General features: G+C 39.2%; 3 protein-coding genes across 4 annotated transcripts in view; 2 read left to right on the top strand and 1 right to left on the bottom strand.

Annotated features, from left to right (window-relative positions):
* Window positions 1-328: 328 nt before the first annotated feature.
* On the top strand, window positions 329-14922 carry glis3 (GLIS family zinc finger 3). Its single transcript, XM_014003711.1, has 10 exons — window positions 329-727; window positions 1170-1635; window positions 2011-2173; window positions 2244-3375; window positions 7749-7910; window positions 8005-8115; window positions 9355-9472; window positions 9647-9719; window positions 11602-11761; window positions 13924-14922. The coding sequence occupies exons 2-9, from the start codon at window positions 1281-1283 to the stop codon at window positions 11747-11749; spliced, it is 2262 nt and encodes a 753-aa protein (XP_013859165.1). The 5' UTR covers window positions 329-727; window positions 1170-1280; the 3' UTR covers window positions 11750-11761; window positions 13924-14922.
* A 3531-nt stretch (window positions 14923-18453) lies between these two features.
* Window positions 18454-18908, bottom strand: LOC106514442 (uncharacterized; the record flags this gene model as incomplete). Its single annotated transcript, XM_014003710.1, is given in 1 exon segment — window positions 18454-18908. A coding segment is annotated over 1 exon segment (149 nt), but the record flags the coding sequence as incomplete, so codon positions are not given.
* A 1804-nt stretch (window positions 18909-20712) lies between these two features.
* rfx3 (regulatory factor X, 3 (influences HLA class II expression)) overlaps window positions 20713-23698 on the top strand; it is a 16905-nt gene continuing 13919 nt past the window's right edge. The window contains exon 1 of one of the 2 annotated variants that reach the window (XM_014003707.1): window positions 20713-20903. The gene's annotated coding sequence lies outside the window, so the exon portion shown is untranslated. Of the gene's footprint in view, window positions 20904-20942; window positions 21008-23698 lie in introns of those variants that run through there. The other variant, XM_014003709.1, reaches the window with a different exon arrangement.

The following is a 23698-nucleotide window of genomic DNA, read 5'->3' as shown; positions in this document are numbered from 1 at the left end:
CTTCCATACAGTAAGAAGAGGAAGAGGATTAGGGCCACTGAAAAAGCAAAAATAATTCTAACTTTAATCTCAGATTTCTGACTTTTCCTCAGAATTTGGAGATTTAGTTTTAAAATGTCTAAGTCTACTTTTAAAAAGTCAGAATTCTGACTTTAATCTGATTTTAATCTAATTTTTTTCTGAACGTTTTCTCAGAATTCTGACTTTCATCTCAGAATTCTAGATATCTGAGAAAACAGTCATAATTTTGAGTTTGATGAGAAAAAAAAGTCTGAATCTTTTTTTTTTTTTCCCTGCAGTGGCCCTAATCCTCTTCCGTACCAAAAAAAAAAAAAAAAAAAAGTGATTAAAAAAACATTGACGGCTCATCATGCGCTACTATGAAACGGGCTCTGACACGCACGCGCAGTATCGAAGTGGGCATCAGCGCGTGACTGGTGACTTAAAAAAAAATCTTAATAATTCACTTATAAGCTGCACTTCGTTTGAAAATGACGTCGTCCACACTCGGCCGTGCCAAGGGCAAAAGTGTAACCGGGAGGAAGAGAAAAGAATCAAAGAAGAAGAAGAAAAAGCAGCAGCAGAGGAGCCACGGAGACATTCCTCTCAGAGTTTTCACTTTTCCTTCACTTGGAGAGAAACGCTGCAGTTTGTTCTAACAGCGTGAGGAGGAAAGGAGCCTTTTCATCCTGACTTTTTAATTTGAGGAAAATGTTTGTAACAACAGGTGAGTTACAAATGTTTTAAAAAAAAACTTGAGCGCAAAAGTCATGTTTGTATCTATTGAAGTTGACTGTATGAAAAACTTCTGTGGCTGAGCAGCCGAATGAATAACTATGAATATTAAACTCATAAACACCTTATTTGTTTCAGTGCTTATGTTTTAATTAGCTATCACTGATGTAGTGTAATACAAGTGTAGTTTATGTCATGGTCTACATTATTTATATTTTATTTAGAACTTATAGCATTTATTTATCCATGTAAAAGTACAATAAATATTACAGTATCATTTACAATAAAAAACCAAGTAGTTTATAAATAAACAACCAAGTCATTATGTTACTGTTCAGCATTGTCTTGCAAGACTTTCCCTTAAAATTGAAAACGGAGCGTAAAGTTGCTCCAAAATCCTGAACTTGTTTGTTTTATCATTTATTGTTTTCTAGGTGTGAAACTTAGCTTCCTACTATCCGAACAAAACAAACTTCCCAAAAGCGCAGCGATTTGAATCTGCTTCCTCGTAAGCGCAGATTCTCTGGAGAGAGTTTGCTTCGACCATGAGTGGGAAAGGCTGTCACATCCTTGTGTCTCCCTGCAGCGGGTCCCCATCACTCAGCATGATCCGAGGCCACCAGCCTCCATCCATCAGGATGCCCGTGCCTTCCCCTCAACAGAACGAGAGAGCTGACCCAGTGAAACGAGGAAGTGTTCAGTCTCTAACCTCTGGGAAACCGAGCGGAGGCCACGTCGTTCTGCCTACCTTGAGCCTCCGCAGACAAGTGTTGACCAATGGAAAACATCTGACTGGGCCGAACGCGTCCCAACAGCAACAACCTGCTCATCTTTCGCAAAACACAACAGCGACAACTAACAAACCGACAAGACTCAGCCCATCTAATCGCAGTTTCAAAGGTAAAACTAAAATGTAGCTCTACCCTACAGGGCCTGAATTAAACATAACATATCTATTGAAACAATTAACCCTAACCTCACTGTCGCTTTATCTTGTTTATTGATAATTTACCTCGCACAAAACCAGAGCATAATTTTTCTACAGGACAGAAGGAGGTAAAAATCTTATTAGTGATTAACAGAGCAAAGTGTTTCACTCTGTTTTAATTTTGCAAGAAAAATTCCACAATGTGATAAGTAAACCTTTTGGGAAATGAAGTATTGCATTTAAGTTAGATGGGCTTTTTTGTTTGTTTGTTTTTAGCTGTAACTTGTATACAATTATAGTCTTGCATATGTGAATTTTTAATTAAATGCTTGGCTTGTGTTAATCAGATTTTGCAGTCCCTGAGTCCCCTTTCGATGTATGTGGTCAGGTGCCAGGCGTTAACCTAACAGTGACCAGTAGTTCCATAGGTGCTCCCTCAGGCCAACCTTATCCTTCACTGCCTCAACCCCCGTCATGTCCCAGCATGCCAAATCCTCACACGGATACAAGGTGAGCCCTGTCAGTAAGTCTATTTGATGGCGAGCTTGTAAAATTTGTCACTAAAACAAATATTTTTCAGGTCCTTGCTGTCCAGAGAATCTCTGGCATCCACTACCCTCAGCCTGTTTGAAACGCAGTCAGTGTTTAGTGGCAAACACGACTGGCCATATGGTTACCGTGTGCTTCCTCCTGTGGGATTACCTCTCACTTGTAGCGAGGGTGGCGAACAGGTCTGCCTGTCCCCTGGAACAGCCATGTCGGGCACAACCATATCAGGCGGCACGAGCACCTCTGCCTCCCTGCCTTCTTACCTCTTTGCCGTTGAGGCCGGAAGCCCCCGGCAGTCTCGTGCAAAGAAGAGAGCTCTCTCCATGTCACCTTTGTCAGATGTCATGGGTATCGATTTTAACGCTATTATACGCACCTCGCCGACCTCGCTTGTGGCTTACATCAACGGTTCCCGCAGCTCTCCGTCCTCTCACTTCACACTCTCACCTGTTCATTCTGAAGGATACGGTCATTTCCTGGGGGTGAGAGGTCGATGCATACCCCAGAGCCATCACTACAACATGATGAGCTCTTCGCAAGCTCTGGCCCCACAGTCAGAGTGTGGCCGCATGCAGATGCTTGAGGAGGAAGGGGATTTGGAGGGCCAGATGGCTAACATGATGGTGGCACAGCAGTGCCTTCCAGATGAGGGTGGGATTCTGGAGACGACATCAGACAACTGTAGCCAAACCTTCAGCAATGTCCTGCCACCTCTACAGTTAGAGCCGGCTCTCACAACTGTCCAAGAAGTTGCTGTTCCACAAAGACCTCCACCACCTTACTACTCGCACCAACACATAAAGCTCTCCAGGCATCACAGGAAAGTGAAGGCACCTTGTCAGGACCCTTTCATGCAGGTTCCTATGCATCCTCACAGACACGGAGTTGGATTTTTACCCCAAATTCCAATGTTGGAGGAGGAAGAAGGTGAGATGGAGGACTATGGCACCCATTGCTGCAGGTGGATGGACTGCAGTGTAGTTTATGACCTAAAGGAGGAGCTGGTAAGGCACATAGAGAAGATACATGTAGACCAGCAGAAGGCTGAGGACTTCACGTGCTTCTGGGTAGGATGTCCACGCAACTTAAAGCCGTTTAACGCCCGATACAAACTTCTTATCCACATGAGGGTCCATTCAGGAGAGAAACCCAACAAATGCTCGGTACATGTTGCATACATGTCTATTACAACTCATCTTTCTGAATTCTATATTCTTATTTCTGTCATTTATTTAAAAACTTACTTGTAGTGTTTTTCCTTGTTGAACGCATCACATATTTAGCACAGCTTCCTCTCAGTCAGATTAATATTCTTTTCACTCAGATGGAAAATGAATGACTGAATGACAGAGCTCAGTTTGAATCTGTTCGTGTCATTCAAAGCAATAGTACCTACGGTAAATGGATATTTTAAAACTTTGGGTTATCAAAAAAAGCCTTTATCAGGGTAAATGCCTTCCTATACTATGATATTTAGCCAAGGTTTAGATCAAATATGGCCTCACTCCCCTTTTAACTTTAGCCGTGGTGCAATTAACAGAGATCTGTGACAACTGGCAAGGGAGTTAACTCAATTATATTGTTATTAAATAAGCACAAAGGAGGTCCAGCACTTTCGATTTGGCATGGCACAATGAGCCTTTAGAAGCTTTTGTGGCCGTCAGCAGCCATGGCTTCACCGGTCCTCTGTCTAACAAAACTTGGCTGTCGGTCTTGGGAAGGTTATGCCCCGTATTCCAGCTCTCTACACATTTGCGTCTTTGGCCAGAATGAGAGAGAAGGAGAACTAATCCTTTTTTTTTTTTTCAGCTGTTAAATTAAAAATAACTGTAGCTTGGTTACTACAATGCGGGTGCTAATTTTGGCTACATTGCTTTTTCACTTTAGTCCAGCACCTTCAGAGACGTGTGTTTTGCTTAAGCCACCTAACTCTGACCTAAGAATCATTCTGGAAAAAAAATAATCCCCTTCACTCACAGAATGAACCTATTGTGTACACACAACTTTGCAAGAAATATTTTAAATGGGATTTATTTCTTCAGATTAGTTGATTTTATCTTAAACACATCAGGAAAAAGGCAAGAAAAGCCCAACATTGCTTCCACAGACCCATGCAACCATCAACACCGCAGATTATTTATAGACCGTACTGTCTCCTTTGTCTGTTCCTTTTTCCTGCTGTGAAAACATTTGAGACTTGGATGAGTAATTAACAAACCACCGGCCAAACACGCTTCATGTTGGTGCTTTCAACAAGCTAATTATTAACATCATGCATACCTGCCGCCGACCTTCTGCTCCAAAATACTTACTTATTAGTTGAAGCTCTGTTGTCATGGTGCTGCCGTTCTCGGCGGGTTTCTATGTTCTCTGTAATTATTCAATGAAGAAAGATTTACAATCACATCTTATTACCAAACGGAGGAGTTATACGTGTTTGTTGAGCTGTTAAAATCTTGAGTGTGGAAAGAAAAAGTTGCATTTTTTTTTCTCACAAGTCATCTGACTTTAATCATGTATTTTCAAGTCAGAATGCTAATGGTTTAGGCCTTATCTTTCCTTTCTTTAATGTAATTTCTCAAACTTGAAGGTTAAAATATCCACACAAATGGATGGAAATGTAAGGTACAATTTTTCTCCAAAGATGATTGGTAGATAAATAGTCAGTTGAACACGAAGGTCTCCAGCTAGCAGCACAACAATGAGCTCTTGTTACACAGTGGATATAGGGCACTTCCAGACTCATACCTGTTTACAGACAATTAAACAACTTCTTCATAAATTCTTGACCCATTTGGATTTGAACATAGAGAAGCACTGATTGTCTGTATTTAAAAGAGTTTAACAAATGTGAAGCCAGTTGTAATTTTTGGACAAGTTCTTTAGATACATCACATTTTGCTGTTTGCATGGATTGCGGGTATAAATTGACCTTTTCCCTGGAAGTAGTAGTTTTCTATTGTGGCTCCCTTGTCTTTGAAACTCTGCTTTCTGATTCTCAAGTGACAGCAAAGCCCAGACTGTTCCAACAGTCTGGGGTTTTTGATTTTCAATTTTCTTTTCTACTGTTGTTTACCACATTGATGGCATAGTGGTTAGTGTTGTCACCTCACAGTGTTGAAATCTCTGGTTTAATTCTTTGGTGTACATGAGTTTCTACACAGTTTGCATGTTCTCCCCAGTTTTAGGTGGGTTCTTTTCTGGTATGAAACTAAGTAGTAGTAAGCAAAAAATGGCGGAGGGATCTTTGCAATGGGAGTTGGGATTGTTTGGTGTTATTTTGCTGAAAGAAGCAAGATCTTCCAGTAAAAAAAATAATAAAATGAGCAAATAACATGGATATATAATACTGTTTGTGATGGACTTGCAACCAGTCCAGGATGTATGCCTCTCAAACAATGACTGCTGGAGATAGACACCAGTGCCCCAAAGAAAGTATGTGTAAAGAAAATAAATAGATGGGTGTTACTGTGTGGAAAAGGGTGATTTAGATTGTTCTGCTAGAGTACAAGCAGCATTGCCCCGTTTTTAAAATTTTGTTATCTTTTGCTCTTGGTACGGCAATCATGTGATACCATGAAAACATCCCTAGTTTATTTACTATTATTGCATTTTAAAACAGTTGAACAAAAACCCATGTATTTGTATTTGGATGTTAAAAATGGCATAAAGAGTGTTTTAAATAAGAAATCTAAAGCTGTGAAAGTAAGAAACCTTTTTACAGAAGAAAGAAGGTGAAACCAGAGGGCAAAGATGCACACATCACTTGTAAAACGGGGCGTAGTGGGATTCAGAGTGATCGGGCCTCAGAGTGGGAACTGGGCACTGGGCTGAGTTGGCTGGCACAGTCTGCTGCTGTCATTGTTCAGCTGGGACATGAGTACCTGCCAGGACCTGTCAGAAGTTGGCTGTGAGACTGAAGAGCCACTCTGCTTTCCTGTTCAGACCTCAACCGATCCTTGTGACTAAAAAAGTCGCCTTCGCGAGTGCTTTGTGACGACACAGAGAAGCAGAGAGTGCCCACCTCTGGACCAGCCTGGAAGTTTGCCAGCTTTTTTGGCTCTATGTTGAGTCTCACTTGTCTGGCCAGTTTGGTGCTAAGAGACTTTTTATCTTTGTCACTTCTTTTATTACCAAGCAGGTGACTTTGTTTTTTAACCCATTTCCTTAGACGCTTCTTAATTCGAATATATTCTTCTGCGTAAAGAGGAGTGGCATATCTAAATCAAAAAGAGCACCAATTCTCTCATGAAAAGGAAGAAAACGTGAAGCATTTCTTGTTTTTGTCTTTTGCTGCATTTTCAATTTACTAAATTGAAATTGACCAAATATTAGGAATGTTTCTATATTCTGCCTCCATGTAACATGAAAAAAAAGCTGTTTGGCACAACATTGTTCTTGTTCAATAGCTCTCCTGGAAAACAAAATGTAATGAGATTTTTTTTTATTTTATTTTTCAAGTTCAGTTGCACAAACAAGATGAGTTCCTTTTGAGTTACCTTGACAAGCAAGAACAGTTGTATTGAGAGAGAATGGCGAGCATTTCTAAATCTGGAGGAGTTGGGGGAGTTCATTTGGCTTCAGCAGTTATGACTAAGAGGCAGTAGTATGTGAGGAATCCAGTCTTGGAAGGAAAAAAAACAATATTAGATATGGTCTGTGTGTTTTGTCCATGAGGCTTAGTCAGGGCATACCAAACGCCCTCCTCCGCTACCCTCCCCAACCCCCTGGGGAGAGGGCAATCGTGGTTCTGGACTCTCAAAGAAAAAAATTTTGCTTGAATGATTCAGATTTTTCAGCGGTGAAGTCACAGGTCACATAATACTGCAACACGCTGTTTTCTTGCCCTGGTTGACTGAGCATTATGAATCTGTTGTAGATGGTTTACTAAAAGTGACTTATTTTGTTAATTGATTGCTGCCAGTTGCTGCCAAGGTGATGCAAGACAGAGGATTGAAAGCACAAAGCAGTGCAGTCATGCATGTATACATACTGACCCCTGCTGGTCACAACATATTTAAGTCAAATCTGAAATTTGTGTGACACGTAAAATACATAGAAAAAGAAAAGAAAAAGAGCCTCCCAAAAACTTTAAACATTGATTCCCATAATTAAATCTTTGAACCATTTCAGTATAAGTCACTGTAATGATATATCAGTGTGACAGCAATGCCATGCATGTCATCTAAATGACACAGTTTTCTATTCAGAAGGGGTCTCTATTTTTCCCTTTTCATTCCTTCCCACACTTTGAGGTTAGGAAGCTTTTGTTTCCTTGCAATTTTCAGCAAATATCACAAGAACATACACACAAAATATGCTTGTCTATTTTTTTTATTCTTTGGTTAAACATGTTTCAGATTTAATTTTGAATCTGAAATAAAACAGTCTATTTTGCACTAAAAATATCCTCCTGTGGAGCCATCTCAAGGGGGAAAGAAATAAATTTTAATAAGGCTTGAATTTGAAAAACTGCTATTTTGTTGGCCCTGTCCTGCTTCAACCACACTTAAAAGTGTTTTTGTGCTCTTTTCAGTTTGAAGGCTGCAACAAGGCTTTCTCCCGGCTCGAGAATCTGAAGATACACCTGCGCAGCCACACGGGTGAGAAGCCCTATCTGTGTCAGCACCTCGGGTGCCGCAAGGCCTTCAGCAACTCAAGCGACAGAGCTAAACACCAGCGCACGCACCTGGACACGGTGAGTAGCCACACGAACACATGGCTAATTATGAACGTTATTTTAATCCTTTTGGATCAGTGCAGAACTCACATATGTTGCTGTGGTTGTGCAGAAACCATATGCGTGCCAAGTGCCGGGATGCGCAAAACGTTACACTGATCCCAGTTCATTAAGGAAACACATGAAGTCCCATTCTACTAAAGAGCGGCAGTTACGAAAGAAGGCAAGTTACCACTTTTAACCTCTAACAGAAAAAAGTCTCCCCAACATATGCCACACATTTTGTTTTATTTATTTCACTCATTCTAATTATTTCACTTGAATGGCTTTCGATCCCACTTAGTCGGCTCTGCAAGTTAACTGTACAGAGATAACCATCACATTTAATTAAAGTTGTGCATGCAGTCAGAAATATGCAGCAACATAGTTTGTCATTTGATACATGACCCTTGGTTAACAGAGACAGAAAAAGATTTCACAAAATTACATTTGTTTGGTTTATTTTCCTGTTACGATCCACTTCATTGGGAAGTGTAGTTATTTTAGCACGGCAGTGAAAAATATGGGATTTTCACACGTGTGTGACAAAGGCTCTTTTACTTAGGTTTGTGTAACCATAGATACAAAGAAGGTGAGTTATTATTTTTTTATTAAAAAGGGTTTTAAGTTTTAAAAGTCTACCACGTGTTCGGCTCTTTTCATGTTTAAATCTGCAATAGATATGTTTGCTGTGATGAATGAAGAAGAATTATTGAATGTTGCATTTCTTATGTACCAATACTATTACAAAAATCTAATTTGCAGGTTGTAAAAAAATAAAAAAATCTTGTAAGCATCTGGAATGCTTCGAGAATAAATGTGAACAAGCAAATTTTTGGGTAACTAAATACCTGCCCTGAGGAACACTCTGAATATCAGCTCGGAGGATTTGTAGCTTATACATAGCAGCTCCAACTCCGGGATTTTTATTTTATTGTATTTATTTTTTTGGTTGACACATGGACAGCTCATTTCACACCCTGACACAAATTTTTCTTAGGTTAGATTAATGTAGATATTACAGATAAAAACTATTGCCTTTGTCTTTTGCTAAATTTGTTTATAATTTTAGAGTTGAGGCTATCAAGGAATGACCAATTTTCATTTGCAATAAAGAAGCTGAGCTGATATTTTGTTTCAAAGCAAAGACAAGGGCCATATGTATGATAAATGCCATTTTTTATGTATGTGCACATACTAAAAAATGTAAACAGAATTTTGTTCTTACACTAATAGTTTTCCCAATCAACTCTGGTATTCATGTCACTTTTTTCATCTTTGATTTTGTAATGATAGCAATGTTAGTAATAATATGGATGATGTAATGCAGTATAACTAACAATATTACAGCACGAAAATTAATGCAAAATATTTGTACTACCTCTCTGTACTTGTGATTACTTCTACTGCGTTGCTTCTACAGATGAAAGCCTCTGCTGATGCAACTCAAGATACACTGACAGACTGTTTAACCATCCACCCTCTGCATCCAAACCTTTCCCCTCTGGCAAGGCTAGACGACAGTGTGAATCCAGCTCTTGGTGCGTCTCATGAGTCATATACTCCAGCACATTCAAGCCCTGGCTGTTTGCATAAATACATTTGATAAGTGAAGGGGGAAAATGCATAAACTTATGCACCTGCAACCATGTGTACATAATAAGGTTATTTATTAGATTCACAGCCTTGAATTGTCTGTCATCCCTGTTCCTCAGCTGTAACACAACGACAAGAGTCTTACAGCGGCTCCCACCTGGCTTTGTTGGACTCCTTACAGGATAACTACAGGTTAGTTGTAGTAGTGTGCTATTGAGCCGTGTGATGCATTTCTAGAAAATGTTGAATGGTTACATCTGTTAGGCAGACAAAATTACCAGGAATTCAAAACCCAATTCATGCTGTTTCTAAAAACAGGCCATTTCGTGTTATTTAGTGAGCCAAATCACATCTTTGGAACTGTACCCAACACAAATTTAAATGCTTTTATTGTTTTGTTTTTCATGATGAGCTGGAATAATAAGCTCAAACATTCATGGTCATGGCATCAATATTATAAACATAGTTAAAATGACTTTAAATAGCCACTATTTATGATAGAAAGGTTCCCAGAGGTTTTCAGCGATTCTTCTTGTTTATTCTTTATTGTGTGTTTTGAGGGGGTTGGGAATAGCCAGAATCCTTCTTCCCTTGTCAACCCACAGAAAAAGCAGCTCTTCATCTACTCACTTCAAAGAAAGTGATAAAGGATTTCTGTCGTTCTGAGCAGCCAGATGCCTAAGGCTCCTCACTGGGTTTTGGTTGTTCTCGGATCAGTGGTAGGCCCAAGTATTCACTGCAGGACGCTGCGCAGACAATCGACTTGTGAGAGCAGACCTTGCCTCATTGGTCTCCACCACTAGCATCAATGGATGCTATAGCCACCGCAAGAACTGCAAAGGAATTCAATGAGTGAATCATAAAATCTAGAAAATGCAATTTAGGGTCTAATAGGCGAGGAGAACATGCTGAAATTACTATTTTAGTTGTTAAATCAGTCATAAAATCCTTGCAGCTGTTTTCTGTAAACTTTCTGGTAACACTCTGAGTTCTGACTCAGTAAATACTATAAATATAAATAAGTAGTCTTGTTATTTACAAGTAGACTTTGAAAAGGTTTTCTTGTCTATAACAAAAATGATGCCAACAAAGCTGTAGGGTAACATTAATCTTCTTTGATCATTGATTTGTGTTTTCATTAAAGGGAGTTATTATACAAAATCAGTTTTTGAGCTTTATATCATGCTATGATGTCATTCCCTGATCAAAAAACATGACCAAAGTGTTTCTTTGATGCATTCATGCATGTTTGAGAAATACTTGAATTTTGTGGTAAACGCGTGCTGGTAAAAAGCACCGCCCATTTACACAAAGCTCCTCCCTGGAGCTCAGTCTGCAGCCAAATTCAAAGTGTTTAGATGGACTATGAACTAACAACTAACAACTGAAGGTAACAGAGTTGCTTGATTGTGGTATATATATTGTGAGTAATATATAAGTTTATGAGATTTGCAAAGCTTTGCATTGTATTTTTGTTTGTTTGTTTTTGTTTTTTACATTTTACTTAACGTCTCGATGTTTTTAGAACTGAGGTTGTAGAATAGATAGTGTACTGTTTGAGTTCAGTGTTTGGCTCTATGACAAAGCCAAAATGGCCCTCTGGTAGAAAAGAAACTTATCTTTCTCCAGCCTGTACAGAACAAAGTTTGATCATTGATTAGATGCATACTTAAGTTCAGAATGTCTCTGTAGTGAGCCGGAAGTGCTAACCTCTGCTCAAGCATACTGCCCTTTCCAAATAATTAAAGGTTACAGCATGGGTTTTAGCCAAAGGATATTGTTTGAAACTTGTGGTTTTGTTAGCCTTTGACATTAGTGATGTTCTTCCAAAAGTTGATACACAAAACAGAAAAGATTATTTTTCTTAACAAAACTAATGCCAGTCAAAAGCTTGAAAAGTGCAAAAGATGGACACATCAAAACGTGGATTCAGCCTTGACAGCATAGTATGAAGTATTATTAATCTAAGCATTGCTGTTCAGGACTTTTTGTGCCTTCTTAATAAGACATATATATAATTTTTTCCATTTCATCTCACTGAGCAGTGTATTTACTCTGGTTTGAAATATTTCAGGTTTGTTGTTCCTTCTCCTCATCAGCCCATCCCTGGAGACCCATGTGGGCCTTGCCCCTCCACCTGCCACCCGCATCCTCCTCCCAATGGACCTTCCCCGCAAAACAACTGTAATCTGAAGCAGCTCGACCACCATCGTGGCGTGTAGACCAGAGCCCAGGTACTCCATTTCATAATTATTTAGATTGTTGAAGTTTGTCAAAAATGCTCACAGATGGTAACAGAAGAGCTTTCTTTGTATAAACAAACTGTCAAAGTACATACTTTTCCCATAAGAAGCCTATTCAGATGTATAGCTTACAGCGGGTAAAATAAGTATTGAACACATCACCATTTTTCTCAGTAAATATATTACTAGAGGTACTAATGACATGAAATTTTCACCAGATGTTGGTAACAACCCAAGTGATCCATACATACAAAGAAATCAAACCATAAATGTCCAGAAATGAAGTTATTTGTAATAATGTGGAATGGCACAGGGTAACAGTGTTGAACACACTTACTGAAATTTATCTAATACTTTGTACAAAAGCCTTTGTTGTCAATGACAGCTTCAAGACGCCTCCTGTATGGAGAAACTAGTGGCATGCATTGCTCAGGTGTGATTTTGGCCCATTCTTCCACACAAACAGTCTTCAAATCTTGAAGGTTTCGTGGACCTCTTCTATGAACTCTGATCTTTAGTTCTTTCCATAGATTTTCTGTTGGATTCAGGTCAGGTGATTGGCTGGGCCATTCCAGCAGCTTTAGTTTCTTTCTCTGAAACCAACTGAGAGTTTCCTTGACTTTGAGTTTGGGCTCATTGTCTTGCTGAAATGTCCAGCCACGTTTCATCTTCATCATCCTGGTAGATGGAAGCAGATTTTTATCAAGAATGTCTCTGTACATTTTTCCACTCATCCTTCCTTCAATTATTTTAAGTTTGCCAGTACCATAAGCTGAAAAACAGCCCCACACCATGATGTTCCCACCTCCAAACTTCACTGTTGGTATGGTGTTTTTGGGCTGATGTGCAGTGCCATTTGACCTCCAAACATGATGTGTATTCTGGCATCCAAACAGTTCAGTTTTGGTCTCATCTGACCAGACTATATTCTCCCAGTATTACACAGGTTTGTCTAAATGTTGTGCAGCAAACTTTAAAGGAGCTTCAACATGCTGTTTCTTCAGCAGTGGAGTCTTGCGTGGTGAGCGTGCATACAGGCCATGGTGGTTCAGTGCATTACTTATTGTTTTCTTTGAAACAATCGTACCTGCTAATTCCAGGTCTTTCTGAAGCTCTCCACAAGTGGTCCTTGGCTCTTGGACAACTCTTCTGATAATTCTTTTCACTCCTCTGTCAGAAATCTTGTGAGGACCACCTGGTCGTGGTCGGTTTATGGTGAAATAATGTTCTTTCCACTTCTGAATTATGGCCCCAACAGTGCTCACTGGAACCTTCAGACGTTTAGACCTTCTTCTGTAACCGATGCCATCATTATGCTTTGCAACAATAAGGTTGTGAAGGTCTTGAGAGCTCTTTACTTTTACCCATCATCAGATGGTTCTTGTGTGATACCTGGCCATCATTTGGGACTGAACCAGCTGATATTAACTTGCACTGACAAGGGGCAGGCTTGCTTTCTAATTACTGAGTGAGTTCAGCTGGTGTCTTGTCTTTCCATGCCTTTTTACACCTCCCTTTCTTCATGTGTTCAATACTTTTCCCTGTGCCATTCCACATTATTACAAATAACTTCATTTCTGGACATTTATGGTTTGATTTCTTTGTATGTAGGGATCACTTGGGTTGTTACCGACATCTGGTGAAAATCTCATGTCATTAGCACCTCTAGTAATATATGTACTGACAAAAATGGTGATGTGTTCAATACTTATTTTACCCGCTGTATATATTTCCCATTTTTCTTTATGGTGTGTAGCACAGGGCTGCTTTTTTTTCTGTTTAGGCTTAATCAGTTAGCTCCACTCTGCACTCCTTTAAATAGATCGCTTATATTCTCGTTAGACTCGACAGCCACAAAGATGTTGACAAGGTTCTCTGAAAAGCAGGTTCAAAGCAGCTTTTCTACTAGAATGTATCATTTAAGAATAAAAGTGTGAGGTTTTCTCTTTTTACACTAAAAGAAAATTTGTCAAGTTTGTGTTAATGCAGCCTTTTCTGCTGCAGTCAGTAATCACAATGGGGTGACTGCCTCACAGATAACTTTTGAAATGTTCTAAGTACACTTTAGAGACAAATGTGGTCAAGGATTTGTATTTTACCATTTCAAATCACACTATTCTTACAGTCTTCTGTCTCTTTTCACTCCTCTGTAGGATTTGTCCACGTTCAAACTGAGGACACATCTGCTACTCCAGAGTTGCATGGAGGAAACTTTTTTAGATAGACAAGAAATGGAGGAAACTTTTTAAGCGTCTTTAACATCAACACGAGAAAAGTCTCCCACATTTACGCAGAGACGTGTGTTTCTTACCTTTGCACTACTTTAAGCCCCTTTGTTTTTGAATGAACTCTTTCACACTGAAAGCACAAACATTGTTGACATTTAAAAAAACAAAAGTGAAGATTTTGAGGTTTTAACTCCTCACATTTCTGTACCTGACTTAGTAACTCAGTTTCAGCCATCCTCAATCAGCATATTGAATGTCCCTAGAGGATTTGAATGTTTACCTGCTCGGGTTTTACACAACTTGCGTAGAACATGTGGTTCTTCCGGTAGTTTCAGGTGGCATTTTCCACAATGTCAACACTGCAATCAAATCAAAGTATGCGAAGAATATTTTATTAGGTTTTTTTTTTTTTGATCCATGTCTTGGTCACTATAGTAACAAGACAGCCTTATTATTTCACTGTAATGTTCGTACATATTACCTGTTGCCTAAATATAGTAACTTGCTATAAGGGCTCCTGTGTTTAGATAAGGAGGCAAATTAGTGTTTGTGATGATGACAGTAGATTTGAATGCTTTATTATTGTACATTATTTGCACATCACAACATAGATGTCCTCTGAAAACATGAAAACACTTTTTTGTTACGCACCGTAATTGCATTTCATTTTCATATGGAAAAGATTGAAACCTGGAAGCTTAAAACCTGCTCAACATAGAGATAGATAACTGAAATATTAGTTTACCAGTTTTTAATCTAGATGAAAAGAAATGAAACACATAAGCAAGTCAATTTTTTTTAACTAAACATTTTGCAACAATCAGCTGAAATCGAATGTGTAAAATTTGGTAGCATGTGTAGAAAATATACACATTTGTATATTTGGTCTGATTTAGAACAGAAGTAAAGGATTTGAACTTTTGATATTACGTTGTGTTTTATGGCAATGTGAAGATTTCATGGATTTGTTTTCTGCGTCAGCGCTTTTTAATTATTGAATTTTTTTTTAACTGCAGCCCTGTTGTTTGCTCTGTTCAACTATATGCAGAACTTCTTAAGTGGAGTTCACATGTTTCCTTGTTACCTACAGCTGTTTTCTTTGGAGACTTAGCCTTCCTTGCACAGTCCCCCCAAAAAACATCATATTTATATATATTTGATAATTTCCTGTGAAATGAGATGGACTTCAACAGCCACACAACTCTGAACATGACAACACAGGTAGAGAAAAATGTTTTAATAACCTTTTTAAATGCTGGTTGCACTCAGTGGTGGGCACAGTTCCCCTAAAGCACTAATAGGGGAACTAATTTACTGATTAGTGCTTTAGGGCTTTTGCTAAATTTAAAATTTATTAGTGGATTAGCACTTGCTAAATTTATAGGCTAAATTTAGAAGCACTAACTGAGGTCTATAAATGCTATTGATCAACATTGACGTTAACTGAAAGTGAAAGCTCTCGCATATTTTGTTCATTTTGTGTGTCACTTATCCACAGGTAAGATATTGACAATATATGAACTCAAATACAGCTGTGGAATGTCAATAATAAGTCTTAAGAGAGCAACATGGCAATATGTGACTCAAGTTGTCTGTTGAAGAATGTTCCATAGGTTGACTGGGTTGTTTTAGTGCTTTAGAATTAGCTTTTGCTAAAACTTTCATTGCATTAGTGCTTTATAATTAGGGGACCTAAATATTTGAGTTAGTGTTCTAGGACTAGTGGAACTAATTTTTAGAGCAGTGCTGACCACCATTGGTTGTACTTAAAAAGCAGTACCTTTGTGATCAATTCATCTAATTTCAAAAGAAACTTGTTGAAATTGTCTCTTAGCAGGGAGTTTCATCACAGGTTATTGTTCAGTGTTGATTTATTTAACAGAAAAGATTATTAAAAATCAAGCCTGACGCAGCGTTGCAGCACTAAAGCTCTTTAGCATCATTATCTCCAGACATGAATAACATAAAACCTAAAAAATTCAGAGGTCAATGTCAGAAACACTCAGCCAGCACTGTTTTTAATTTATATTCATATATATCAATCGAACTGTGGATCCTGGTGGCACCAGACCTTCATGTCCACTTATAAAAAAAACTGAAAAGACAAAACAGTTTTACTTTAAAATAACTTTTAGCAAGAGAGTTAAGCGTTTTTTGTTTTTTTTTACAAGTGTTAAGCTTCAGATGAATTTCAGCAGTCACCTAGCAACAACAGCTTTTCCAAAAAGCATCTGTTTAGTAAGTGCTAATCAAATAAAAAAGTGCCGTGCAGTGGACACAGGTGGATGGATAAGCTTTGTGCTTTTTAACAATACTCTCTTTGTTCACTCACTCGTCTCAGTTTAAAAGTTTTGCATGAATGTTTTTGACCTACTTGTGCCATGTGGCAAAAATGCTTCAACCTGTGTATTGGTGAGAAATGCTGAAATGTATTGCTAAGTAAATCATTTGTGTTTTAAGAAAATAACCATGAGCTGAGACGGGCTGAAAATCAGGACCTCTGAAAGGTGAGAATTACAGCAGAAATGAAATGTTTCATAGAAGAACTGTGACAACCTAAACCCTACCTAACATCATGTATAATGAGTGAGACGTACTAGGTGCTGCCTGCGCTTCACAGTGTGACACAGTCATGACAGGCATTCACTCAGATTTCACCTAAAGTGTCATTCCACCAGCTTTGCTCCCTTTTTGTTGCTCTCTGGAGGTTTTTGTGTTATTCTGTCATAGGATGGAAAAGTGCAGAGACTGATCTCGACTTAGACAAAATGGCACGTGATCTAAATCTCTTGTATGAACAAACTGAGACAGACTGTAAATTCTTTTATAGCGGTTTATGATGTCTTTTAAAACTGATGCAAACATTGTGTCCTGTTCAGTACTTAAAATAGATTTGTCTTACTCAGTTTATTTATGTTAATATACAATTATTCCACTGAGAAAGAGGGACCCCCATGACTTATTTAAGAACATATATTGCCATGGTAAAGAAAAAAGGGTCAGAAGCAGCTTTGGGGCAAATTCTTTCCCAAAATGTGCTAATTGCAAAATGGGTAACCTGAACATTGGTTTTCAAATATAACTCACCTATGTTCTGACTGACTTTTTTCCCTCTAAGGTCTAGAATATATATGTTTAAAATTTCTTTTTAGTGACAACCATGTTGATTTTCTTCATAACCCTAACTGATTTTTTTAGGCCTGCTTCTGTCAACGCAGAGAGAAGCAAAGAGAAACTGTGAGCCAGATGTGGGGATTACAGTAAATGCTAGAAAAGCTGCCCCACATAAAATGAACTACCATAAGTATTGAAAAAGCTTTGACGCTTAATTTGAATTACTGTAAATGCTGGAGAAGATGTGCCACCTAAAATTAATTAATGTAAATCTGGGAAAAGCTGCACTGCCTCAGTAAATTACACTTAAAACTTGTGCAAGTAAAAACTTATACATTAAAAATTTTTTACCAAAATTTATCAAGTGTTCTGGGTCCAAACAAAACGTAATGCAGGGGTGTCAAACTCATTTTCACCAAGGGCCACAAGAGTGTTGCTCTCAAAGGGTCAGTTGTACTTGGCTTTGATGTTTTGTGTTTAACTTCACCTAAATATGAAACAACACTTTCCTCATCCCATTGCTATGGCTGAGCACTGCTAAAAATATAACTGAGCTCTATGTGGTGTTAAATGTGAAACAAATGTTACAGAAACACAGTAAAAGTAGGAGAGTTTTACTTGTGGGAGATGTAGTTTATAGTCAATGCTGACTTTAAAGCAGCATGCTAATTTTAAGACATCTTTAAAGCTCCCTTGAGCCACATAAAATGGGCCACATTTGGCCCGTGGGCCTTGGATTTGACACTTGATTTAGGGGATCCAGAGCACAGTCCAGACCTGATCTACAGAACAGAAAAGACATATACTATAGAGTTAATTGATTACATATTCAGTTGTATTACCAGTGGTGGGCACAGTTCCCCTAAAGTTCTAATAGGGGGAACTAATTTCCTGATTAGTGCTTTAAAGCTTTTGCTAATTTTAAAATGTATTAATGGATTAGTTTGCTAAATATATAGGCTAAATTTAGAAGCACTAACTGATAAATGTTATTGATCAATGTTAATGTTAACAGCTGACGGTGAAAGCTGTCACACATTTTGTTCATATGTGTGTCACTATCCACCAAGTGACAATGTAGCGACTATCAAATCCAACCTTTTGGTCGTTTCTGGGTGCGGGGGAATCCAGGCCTTTGACGCGCTCCAATCAGTGTAATGTCCAGACTGGGAGATATGTTTGGGGATACTCCCATTTATAAAATTATTTTTGATTATTAAATGTTACAAAGTCCAGAGTGGAGGTCTATGGCAGCTTGCAAAATAGATGGAAAATTATGGTAAAATGTGAATATGAGAGAGATTAACCAGCATTTTAACAGAGAGCTGTAAAAACCGTGTGACCTCCCTACACCCTTCACCTTTCCTTCTCACCTTGCCACCTATATAGATTTCCCCTCCACACCYCCACCAGTGGTAGAGCAAAAATATAGGTCAAAGTGTCAATCCAAATAAACAAACACTGCCACCAAACCAAAATGAACTATAAAAGCAAAATAAGAACCCAAACTATACCCAGAACACCCAGAYCTACAAATGGCTCCTATACACCGGCCCCAATTGTGTATACAGCACAATTCAACAAACACCAAAAAAGGAGCCACAAAAATGTATAGTCCCAAGCATCTTCTTATTTTCTTCTTCTGCTTCACAGGGCTTCTTGAAGGAGGAAGATTTTGGATATGGGCCTTTCCAGCAGGCCCGTCTTTGTCCTCAACTGCACAGCACGCACCAGTCCATTTTTGTCTGGATAAGTATTTGTAATTCTTCCCAGGATCCAGGAACCTCGAGGAGCAGACGTCTCCATGCCGTCTCATGGCACAACTGGGCGATGAGACGGCACCAAAAATGTGGACTGTCATCCTATATTCAMTTAGGCTGGCTGAAGTATCTCCTGACGGCCACCACAAGAAGCGAAGAAAGTTCACATGTTTCTCTGACACCTTCACCTGATGAAACATAGCCTTTATGTCTGTCARCAGTGCAATTTTCTCCTCTCTGAATCTGGTTAGAACACCAAAAAGAGAATTGGTTAAATCCGGCCCCTGTGGCAGCTGGTGGTTTAATGAAGTACCCTTATAACTTGCCCCACAATCAAACACCACTCGCAAGGTCCTCTTCTTTGGGTGGTAGACTCCATGATGGGGCAAGTACCACACACCTCCATCCTTAGGCTCCAACTGGTCATGAGGAACAACTTCAGCAGAGCCTTTGCCAATCCAGTCAGTAACAAACACTGCCACCAAACCAAACTGAACTATAAAAGCAAAATAAGAACCCAAACTATACCCAGAACACCCAGAACTACAAATGGCTCCTATAGACCAGTGGTTTTCAAACTTTTTATCTTCTGACCCACAAAATATTTATGGCAAAAACTTGTGACCCCAAATATTACTGGTCTGAGTACATGAACTACGTTAATAACCCTAAAAACACAGGCTTTTTGACAATCTAAACAGCTTGTACACAAATATAAATACTTATTTATGCTTATTTTGTGTTTTTGTAGTAATTACAGAGAAAATATTACATCAGTAATTATTTTATTAGCCTTTAAATTGATTTCTGGAGATTATCCAAGGTGCTTCATGACCCATAATTGGGTCCCAAGTCCAACTTTGGGAACCAAAGTGCAGTGGTTCCCAAACTTTTCAGCTTTTGACCCACAAAATAACAGTAGCAGAGACCTGTGCCCCCAACTTTTTTCGGATGATAAACATTTGTATCAGGTCAACTAAACATGGGCATAGTAACAATATTTTTATACTACATTGATCTGTTTTAAATACACTAACCTCACTCCTTTGTAACAAATAAGGTAAAATGTAATTAATTCAGAAAATCTTTTCAGGACCCCACCTTGATGTTTCGGGACCCCACTTTGGGTCCCGACCCCAACTTTGGGAAACACTGCTATAGACAATATACTGACAATACATGAACTCAACTATAGAATGTCAATTAAGAGAGCAACATGGCAATATGTGACTCATTGTAAATTGAAGAATGTTCACGGGTTGATTTGTTTATTTTAGTGCTTTAGATTTCATTTTTGCTAAAACTTTTAGTGCATTGGTGCTTTAGAATTAGGGGATTTTGAGTTAGTGTTTTAGGACCAGTGGAACTAATTTTAGATTAGTGCTGCCCACCACTGCATATTACTTTAGTTTTTCTTATACAATTCAAATACATACAAAAATACATATAAATTCGTATTAAGAATATGCACACAACTGCAAAAGAAAATCCCCCTAAAATAAAGAACAATTAATCTGTCACTATGAATTATCAGCAAAGACCCGGTGATATTTATGAAAATACCACAATTAATACTTCTCAATGAAAGTTGTGAATTAGAGAATTGTGATGGCCTTTTAATAAATAAAAGGTTTTTTTAAGCTAGTGTAGATAAAAAGTGCAGGCATACTAACAAAAACAAATCATTTTTAAGAAAAATCAAAATAAAAGTCTCGTAAAAGAAAGTGCGGCCGCAGCTTTGATGTAATGGTGAGCAAAAATAGAAACATATTTTCAGCGGAGCGTTGGTCGTGATGCGTTCAGGGCGTGAATAGATTCATCTGAAGGTATATCTGGACGCTTGAATCTCCTCCCACCTGCCTGGTGAGAAGGCTGCGCGCTGCCGATGAGTTTTGTAGCAACTGTTGCCCAGTGAGGCAACGCCATAGCCACCGTAGTCCTGGCGACTGTAACCCACCAACAACAACCTCTGGCTCCATCATTACCACCTCCTCCACCATCCTCATCTTCATCAACCAGTTCACCGCTCAGGTTTGCTTCAACTCTTTTTTTTTAACCGTTTTTTTTTTTTTTTAAAGCCTGAGCGCAGCTCGTTTCCTTCCTCGCCCGGGGTGGATTGTGGGGTTTTTATTGAGGTAGATTTCGGACGCGCTGTTGCTTTTTTTAATGTTTTGTCCGCCGCTGGATTGGAGGGAGGCTCGGCGAATAGCTGGGGTAGTAGTTTCTTTGTAACGTGTTAGCCTGCTTTGCTAAACAGGGTTCCCCGTGGAAACTCACCACCGCGGGAGGTCCTGCTAACCCGCGGAAACGAGCTATCCCCGCCTTTAGGAGCGCCGTGAGGCTAAAACGTGTTTTAAAATGACGTTTTTGACGTTTAGTTTTAACTTTCCACGCTGAGTGGTAGCAGAGCCCGAGGCTAGTGTTGCTAACTGGTCAGCTGGAGCAGGTGTCTGTTGCTAACGCCAGCGATGCCTCCCTGACAATGCCTGTTGGTATCCCGTTTTTTTTCTTTCTTTAGGGATAATGTTACGATTGGTTTTTGCAAGTTTGCCTTTCGGGTTTCTCAACTCGTGAATCGTTCCGTCAGTTTAGTGGTGAGAGCTAGCCCTGCACTCACTAACTGGTTGACAATAGCTAAGCCATTACTTTCCCTTTTGTCTTAGGCAGCTTTGCTAGCTCTCCATCTGCCCTCTTTGTGGCATCAGATGGCTGATAAGCTTTGTGATAACACCGGGCTAAGTTCTGCAGCTTGGAGGAAAATAACCTTTTCTGGGTTAAAATTAAAACATGTTTATGTTTTACCAAACCATTCGTTTTAAATGTCAAAATCCTAGCTGATAAACGTCAGCATATACCCCCTCTGTTACCCAGAATTATAGACTAATGGGAAAGTTTGCACCTTTCCAGCCTAAAAAAATCTTTCTAATTGCATTTCAGGAAAGTGAATAAACCAGTTTATGTTTGCGTACATTTTCCTCCCAACAGAATAAGAGATATTCATTTAGGGTTTGTTTAATTCTGTAGGTGTTTCATTTAAATCAGATTTCTTAGTGTTGCATCACATATATCTTGGGTTCACCAGGTCCCCTGTTCACCTGCAGCAACTGATTCCCATTAGGAAAGAAAACAGGTGTGTTTGTGTTTGTGTGTGTGTTTTTGTCTAAGGAAGGGAGGGCAGGTGCGTCTCCACTGGTGTGAGACTCCAGACGTTCTGATTTATCCTTCGTCTGTCCTCAATGGAAGAGAAAAGAGATTCATCAGTAAAAGTTCAGCGAATCAAAAATAATGTTAAAACTTTCTGTAAAGGAAAGAGTTGGTTAGTTTGGACGCAGCAACGCCGGAGCGGTCCACTCCGACTGCATCAACGTACTAACTCTTCAATTTGTACGTGTTGTGCAGGTAATGCTCAAAATAATTCCAATCCGTTGACGCAGATGACCTAATTTGGTTCCCATCTTACCACCACCCCCACCCCCCTGCCTCACACACGCGCACACATAAACAAAACGGGATGCTAGGAACTGCCAACTATCAGATCGTGTTACCACTTACCTGTAGTCCAGAAGGGCAGAAATAGTACCATGCCACCTGCTGCCCGGATCCTGTTGCATTTCCAATCACTTAAAGAGAGGCTGATTTATTCAATTATTCTGTCGGCCATTTTCCTGGCTTAGCTGTGTGTTCAGTTTGTAATTCTCCACAGCCTTTCTTTCTGAAATGTTAATGAAATACTCATATCTATTTAAATGTAATTCCCCCCACTTTCCCTCTCTCTCTCTTACACCTGGCCTTTAAAAATAAACAGTAGAATTTAAAATAGTTGTAATAACTTGTGTGTCTCTGGTAGGGCTGCAACGATTAATCGATTAATCGACAACTAATCGATTATTAAAATAATCAACTAATTTAATAATCGATTAATCGTTTTCTTTTTTTTTTTTGTTGTTGTTCTTTGTTTTTCTCTCCAAACTGCTTTGACACCTTCCACTGCCACGTCTGCCTTTCTGTCCTTGACACACATGCACAGTCGTGGTAACTGGGGTAGGCCGTGGACAATCACAAGTAGGGCTGCACCGATTAGTTGAAATAATCGATGACGTTGATTATGTAAATTTGTCGACGCAGATTTTTTTATTATCGATTCGCTGTATTACATAACCACCACGTGAATGTTCACGCAATTCCATTTCGGTACCTAAATGCATCATTGCGACCGTATTGGCATAAGAGTGGTGAGTTTTTCATGCTTGTTCTGAACGCAGCATCGCGCAAGAGCGTAATGACGTCAGCAGCCGCTGCTTCAGTTCAGTCTGAAGCTTGAAAACAAGCCTCGCAGATCCTGGAGTTAAATTTACCGAGCAGACCGCCTCTGAATTATCTGGTGGATTAATTATCTTGTGAACATGACGTTCGCTTGCTCAAAGTAAAAAAAGTACCACCACTTTCTTTATTTCATCCACCATTAAACAGAGACCGGTGTTAGGTCGAGCCATGTTCCCCCATCAGACGGTTCCCCCATCAGACGGTTCCTCCAGCGTTTCAAACAACAGAGGAGCTTCCCGACACACGTCTGACCTAAAGAGCACAAGCAGCCAACAAGTGTTGGACGTGTTCTGGATGTTCAAAACGTAGCTTAAATACCTTTTATTAATTTTAACTGCATCCTCTTTTGTTTATTTGATTTAAACTTATTTGCCTTCCATGGACCTCCATCACACATTTGTCTAGTGGGGAAATGACATCAGTAGAAACACGTGGAGCTGGATATTAATTTGTGCAATAAGACAAAACAGTCTTGTTGTTTTCAACAGTTTTCACCTTAAAGA

Source organism: Austrofundulus limnaeus, unplaced genomic scaffold (genome assembly GCF_001266775.1).
Source record: "Austrofundulus limnaeus strain Quisiro unplaced genomic scaffold, Austrofundulus_limnaeus-1.0 Scaffold20, whole genome shotgun sequence".
Taxonomy (NCBI): domain Eukaryota; kingdom Metazoa; phylum Chordata; class Actinopteri; order Cyprinodontiformes; family Rivulidae; genus Austrofundulus; species Austrofundulus limnaeus.
Note: the sequence above shows the minus strand (reverse complement) of the source record. Positions and strands in the feature narration are given on the sequence as shown.

What these genes read in the sequence shown, in the direction of transcription:
- glis3 (XM_014003711.1), top strand. Translation starts at nt 1,281, where the DNA reads ATGAGTGGGAAAGGCTGTCACATCCTTGTGTCTCCCTGCAGCGGGTCC. An exon ending in ATCTAATCGCAGTTTCAAAG is followed by an intron (nt 1,636 to 2,010) that starts GTAAAACTAAAA and finishes TGTGTTAATCAG; the next exon opens with ATTTTGCAGTCCCTGAGTCC. An exon ending in AATCCTCACACGGATACAAG is followed by an intron (nt 2,174 to 2,243) that starts GTGAGCCCTGTC and finishes AATATTTTTCAG; the next exon opens with GTCCTTGCTGTCCAGAGAAT.